At 35.1% G+C, this 6,670-nt stretch overlaps 2 protein-coding genes across 3 annotated transcripts; both read right to left on the reverse strand.

Moving 5' to 3' along the window:
* Positions 1–259: 259 nt before the first annotated feature.
* Positions 260–775, reverse strand: LOC111890292 (uncharacterized). Its single transcript, XM_023886436.1, has one exon. It carries the CDS (start codon positions 773–775, stop codon positions 260–262), a length of 516 nt encoding a protein of 171 aa, XP_023742204.1.
* Positions 776–1,768: 993 nt separating this feature from the next.
* On the reverse strand, positions 1,769–3,666 carry LOC111890311 (zinc-finger homeodomain protein 2). 2 transcript variants are annotated; one of them, XM_023886453.3, is made up of 2 exons: positions 3,317–3,666; positions 1,769–2,761 (listed from the first exon to the last, which is right to left on the reverse strand). In XM_023886453.3, exon 2 carries the CDS (start codon positions 2,739–2,741, stop codon positions 1,926–1,928), a length of 816 nt encoding a protein of 271 aa, XP_023742221.1. In that variant the 5' UTR covers positions 2,742–2,761; positions 3,317–3,666; the 3' UTR covers positions 1,769–1,925. The 2 variants fall into 2 exon arrangements, with proteins under 2 accessions (XP_023742221.1, XP_023742222.1); XM_023886454.3 differs by having other exon boundaries at positions 1,769–2,774.
* Positions 3,667–6,670: the final 3,004 nt, after the last annotated feature.

The following is a 6,670-nucleotide window of genomic DNA, read 5'->3' on the forward strand; positions in this document are numbered from 1 at the left end:
TAATATTTAAAATCTAAAATTACTATTACAATTAAAAAAAACATAATTTTAAACCTAATATTATAACTAAAATATCATTCAAATTACTACTAAAACCACATAAGAATCCTAATTAACCCAAATATTTCTTCCTAATTTATTCCTTCATCGCTTGTAGCACCGTTAGATCAGCAGGCGCCAAACCCTCCTCGCTCGTCCGAAGAATTGACAACTGATGTGTCATTAGTTCAATCTCTTTTTGCTCCTGCTTCTCCCGTGCCTACCTTTCCAGGAACTCCAAATGACGACGTTTCAACTCATTTTTTTCTTTTATAAATAAATTGTGCTCGTCGAATTTCACTCTCATTTCCGCCGCCTCTTTTGCTCTCGTCTCCATCTCCTCCACATGTCTTGCAGCGCGCCTTGCTTTGTTGCGTCCGGGCGGTCGTCGTGGTGGGGATATCTCTTGGATATCATCCGGGATCTCATCATCGTCGGCATTTAGGTCAATGTTAGTCTGTGCGTCTGACACGTCGACTGAGCTAGAATTGCGAGACCTTTTGGATTGAACCTCCGACGATGTAGGTATTTTATTCCACTTTGGATTCGCTCGCAAAAATTCCCATGATATTTCAAAGTCAAAAACATGACCCATTTCAACCCGATATTGTTCCTTAGCAGATTTGAACAAATCGAAGTCGTTGGTTCCGCTTTGTTGTTCCGACTCAAGTCGGTTGTAAATACCGTTGAATTTGCTGCATCGCTTAGTTATCATACCCCATTTGCTGCTCAACATGTCATTGTTGCGATACAAATTTTTCTTTAAAATAGCGTGAAACTTGTCGAGCACCGCCCCCCAATAAGCTCTTTTTTCATTCCATTTCCGCAAAGTTCGATTTTGAAGTAGCACACCAACCCGCCGTCAAAGCGTATTCCTCGTTCGGTGTCCACCATTGTGGAACGTCAGCATTTTCTGTTTCTACCACTATTGATTTTCCTTTCCCTTTCCCTTTCTTACTACATCCCACTTCCACTTGAACCGATGGTTGTGTTGTAGGCGATGGTTGGTTGGTTGTTTGTTGCATCGAACCAAAAGTAGAGAAAAGATTTTGTTGTAAATTTGAGTTTTGACCAAATTGATTTTATTGAATGTAAGGTGAGTTGAGAAATTGCAGTGGCGGTGAAGCGAGATTGAAAGCGGCGTCTTGGTATGAGATTTGTGGTGAGCTTTGAGACGATAAAATGTTGAAATAATTTTTATACCCCGCAAATCCGAGAGACGAGGTTGTGTTTGGGTTTGATGATGGAGGGGGGGTGTTTGGGTTTTGCTCCATTTTTTGAAATTTTAAGAAAATATGTGTATAAAATATAGAGAGAATGAGAGAAAGGTTTAAAAAAATTGTTTAAAAGTAATATTTATAGGTAAAATAGTAAAAAAAAAATTGTTTGAAAATTGAACGTTGCAAACGGTCATAAGCAACGGTTACTTTTTTCCTGTTTCAACTCGTTTCCGTGGCCACGAGATTCAACCGATGAGATACAACGAGCCAGGGGGGTTGGTATTCTCCTCGTTAAGACGGTATTGAACCGTGTCACCTCACCCTCGTTTCTTCTTGTTAAGGCCCCTAGAGGATGCTCTTTTAACAAACGTAAACGATTTGAAAAGAAATGAATGTTTGGTCAATTTTAAATGACAAAATAAACCAAATTTTAAATGACAAAATAAAGTAATTTGTAGCTTCAGAATTCAATTATCAAGATTCAAGATATATTTCATTAAAACCAGAAATGGAACGTCAGAATTTTCATTTATTCAATAAAATATTTCTAGTTTTTAGATTAAAATCCATAAAATTATTAAAAACACAATGAAAACAACAAGATAGAGTCACAACTCCCTATTCACACTACAACAGTCTACTGCATAACTGAATGGTAACGTACAATCAATCAATGTTTTCATTGGAATCTGGAACCTGCTTCTTCCCAGAAATGGCTTTATTATTATGCATCCAGACCTTGAGAACTTGTCGTTTAACTCCAACCTCTGCGCAAAATCTTTGCACCTCTGGATCATCTTCCCTTGGTATCCTCCACCCTACCTTTTCTGCAAATTCAAGCATTTTCTCCTTCTGATCCTGCGTAAATTTCGACCTAAATCTCTTCTTCGCCACTCCATACGGCGGCACCGCCGTGAAATAGAGCTCCTCACTCGAGGATTCCGTTGCAGCACCACTTCCCCCCACCGCTATTCTGACTGGGGGAGCGTTGATGGAGGATACCCAGTTTGGGTTGTGGTGGAGGGAGACTGTTGACGTTGACGTACGCTGGTGGCTGTTGAACAATGGTGAGTGGGAGGGTAATGGAGGAGGGAGCTGGAGAAAAGGTCCGGCTGTAATGGCGGCGGCCGTGGTGGTTTCTTTGCGATGGAAATTACGATGGCAATTGCAAGCAGCACATTTAAGTGCTTCTAGGGTTCCGTCATCGCCTGAAGGCATGAACTCACCGCATCCGTCGGTGATACTCCCACCGATGTTGGCCGCATAGTTCTTCAAGCACTCTCGGTACCGCGGTGGAGGTGACTTTAAGAGCCTAGATCCGACTGATATTGGTGTAGCTGAAGCTCCAGACCCATCAAACCGATCTGGGTCGGACCCATGATCCATGATTTCTGAAGAGGATTCATGAATTAACTGATGGTTGTTGTATGGAAATGAAGAAGTCTGCATTCTTATCTCTTTGTCTGTACCACTCATCTCCATTAATGCTTCTTGATTAAACCCTAAAAAAACATGCTTTGAATAAATACCCATAAATTATTACTAGGATTTCCATTCTTTTGTTAAACCAAGAAATGTAATTTTTTGTCATAAATACATGAACGCATCTCATAAAAAAAATAAAAAAAGACAAATTTGACAAATTAATTTTGCTTATCCAAAGAGCTTGAATTTGTTCAGATGTTTGGAATTAAATTTTGAGGTAAAAATTCAAATGAATTATTAAATACAGATGTGGTTTCTTAAATGCTTCAAAACAATAAAAAAATTTGAAACTTAATTAGTTTAATCTACTTATAAAAAATACTCTTATTTGTAGGTAAAAGCGACTCATTGACAATGAACTTTTCATAAAGATTGGGCGGAACACGGGTCTGCAACAAAATTATGAAAGATTAGGGTCTACTCAAGAGCGTATAAATCTGATTTATGGGTGCATAACCCAGATATATGTATCTCATGTGATTAGATTTGCTCGAAAAGGAATTATGTGTGTGATTGAGTGTGTGCTTTTAGGGATCTTGATTGTGGGCCAAAAAACAAAGAAGAAGGTGTACCTGAAGTAGTAGAAGCGGAAGAGAAACATGCACCCTACTTTGTTAGAGAAAGAATTAGGGTTTACGTAGTATTAGAGCATATGGTGTGGGTGGTGGGTGGGTGTTTCAGAGGTTCCAACAAGGGACAGCTTGGTTGCCTGAGATGAAGCTAGAAAATATGGATGGGGAGAAAGAGGGAGAGAGAGAGAGAAAGAGAGTGGGAAACAACCCAAGAGATGACATAACATGACACTTGAATATGATTTTTTTGTTCTTTTGTTTTCTTTATGCTTTCAAAAAGATCATATCTCCGTAGGTGAAATTTAGCTCCATGTTTAGGGTTGATGTGTTTTATAATAACACAAATCTTAAGTTTCTAAAACTGCATATATATATATATATATATATATATATATATATATATATATATATATATATATATATATATATATATATATATATATATATATATATATATATATATATATATATATATAGACTAGAGAAATTATTCTCAGCCAATTATTTACTTTTACCGCGTCACGTTCCAGGGTACCAGACTAACGGATGATGATTAATATTCATATATAAATATAAATACAAGTATACTCAAATATGAATACACCACCTCCCTCTATCACTAACCACCATCACCATCGCTGCTAGGGGTGAGCAAGAATCGAAAACAGAAAACCGAAACCGCACCAAAAACCGCACTTACCCTACGGAAAAACCGCAAAATACCGAAACTGCAAAGCATGGTGCGGTACGGTTTTAACTTGAAAAACCCTGCCAAATTTACCAAAACCGCACCACTAAATTTATTATATAATTAAATTATATATATAATTATGTATTTGATAATTTAATAAAGTTAAAGTGTAGATATATATATATATATATATATATATATATATATATATATATATATATATATATATATATATATATATATATATAATTGGGAAAAAAGAATTCAGGGGAAATCTGAAAAAAGAAGTCCCTAAAACCTAAATCTTACCTAATTTTCAATCACATACGGTCACACCTCCGTCGCTCTTATCTCTTGCCTCTCGCTCATAGTGTCGTGCATCCTTGGCTCCTCCGGTCTTCTGTGCCTCCTTCTTCGTTCATCACCTCTGCTCTACCTCCTTAGACAATCATCACCCTTCACATTAGACTTTCTCCGCCTCCAAGCTTCAAAATCTCACCGCCTGCCTCTCGCTCAGTCTCACGCTCAAACAGACCAACACCGAAGAAGTAAACAACATTAGGCGATTTCTTACAATTTTAGGTAAACATACATAATTAGAATCACATTTGCTTTAAGTTTGAGTACAGATTCAATTTTCTTTTTGTGCTTTAAGTCTTACAGGCACAAGGAACGTATGCTTCTTTTGTAATTTAACAATCTTGTAATTGTTTAAACTTCACATAAACACTGCAAATTTTTTGTGACATCCTCAAATTCACGGTTATTTTAAAAATGTTATTTATGCTTATTTGAAAACCAGAGTACTCATTTTAAAGAATAATATTGCAATATTTGTTCCTAGAAAAACATGATACATATATTATCAAAGCATTTCCGAAGAAATGTATTTTGTTTATATTAATACTTTCGGATGTCATCGTCTATACAAAAACATAAGCATAAACAAACCTTACATTCATTTACACTAGCGATCTAAATCTCCTTTAATCTCTCAGTGTAATGTAGCTTCGTATCGACACTTGTCATACAAATAAACAAAGTGGGTCAGGTTGAAAAACCTGGTGAGTACATAGGGTTTTCAACCCATAATAATAAATTTATTATGTTTTATCATCAAATAATTAACCTAGTTACCCATCCCCATTATCTTCTTTATTCTGAAAGATATACCCTTAGAATCATCTATTCTTTCATTCATTCATTCCTAAGGATTGTCCTAAGGAATAAGCACGAAGTCCATCGCTTCCAGGGTACATCTAACAGTCACTAAGTCCATAGCTTTCAATGTTATCAGTTAGGTACGAAGTCTATAGTTGCTAATGTTCATCTATAGGGTACTAAATCCATAACTACTAACGTTCATTTGTAAAACACTAAGTCCATAGCTGCTAATGTTCGTTTGATGTGGCACTAAGTCCATAGTTGCCAGGGTTTTTAGAGTACGTCTGGTGAACACATCGTTCACAACACCTACAGGTTGCGAGCCTGGTAGTGTTCCACTGGACGATCTAGAATAGTCTGTGGTTGTTATCTATACTCTGCTAGATGACTGGGCCATCGCTTGGGTCATCACTTGGGTAATCGTTTCTCATTATCTTTCACCTCTTATCATCTATATCATCTTTCGTCTCTCATCATTCATCTCATCTTTCATCTCTCATCATCTATATCATCTTTCATCTCTCATCATTCATCTCATCTTTCATCTTTCATCTCATCTTATCTTTAATCTACCCATCCTTACCCATCATAATTATAGGTATAAAATATATATACAGTTTAAATCAAATAAAACAAGTATATTTTGTTCATCCAGCATAGATATCAAGAACACATATAATATACACACATACGTAATTTATATTAAAATACTTCATATCTATGTGTAAGATGAAAGCGAATATCCACTTACTTGTTAAAGTGATGATTCCAAACTCGGGTAGCGCTTCGCTTCTAACAATTCTATTTTTCTTTGACGAAACCTAGTATCATTACTACTAGATTTTAGTCTAATATTCATCGCGATTAATTACGAGCGTTATTATTTTATAAGTGTTGAACAATACTTTGCAACCACTATGTATAGACAGGGGCAGACATGAAACACCGGAGGACAAGACCATTTTGGCATTATAGCACTTCTGAAATCCAACAACCATATGTGACACTTCAAACCAGATTTGTCGTACCACGAGTAGTTAAAAGATATTATAATAACACTTATATATATATATATATATATATATATATATATATATATATATATATATATATATATATATATATATATATAAGTTCAATTGAGATCTCCTACTCTAATAAATAAATATCTTTTTGCCACATATCACATTCTAATTGATTTGACTACATGTCATTTTATGGTTATTTTCAATTTTTTTTCCACATGACATTTTATGGTTTTTCTCATTTTATTAATTTTCATATAATATTTAAATGTAGTAATTACAATAAATGTAATAATAAATGCATATCAATTTCATTAATTGACTTCCTTCTAATTTCAAATTTTCTACATGAAAACCTCAATAGTTTCCTTTGTTTATTAATCTAGATTACTAGATTATTTGTTTAAGTTTAGAAGAAAAAGAAACAATTTAATTTTAATAATTCAATATTTTTCTATTTTTTCTTAAAAATTC

The sequence above is a fragment of the Lactuca sativa genome, chromosome 4, assembly GCF_002870075.4.
Source record: "Lactuca sativa cultivar Salinas chromosome 4, Lsat_Salinas_v11, whole genome shotgun sequence".
Taxonomy (NCBI): domain Eukaryota; kingdom Viridiplantae; phylum Streptophyta; class Magnoliopsida; order Asterales; family Asteraceae; genus Lactuca; species Lactuca sativa.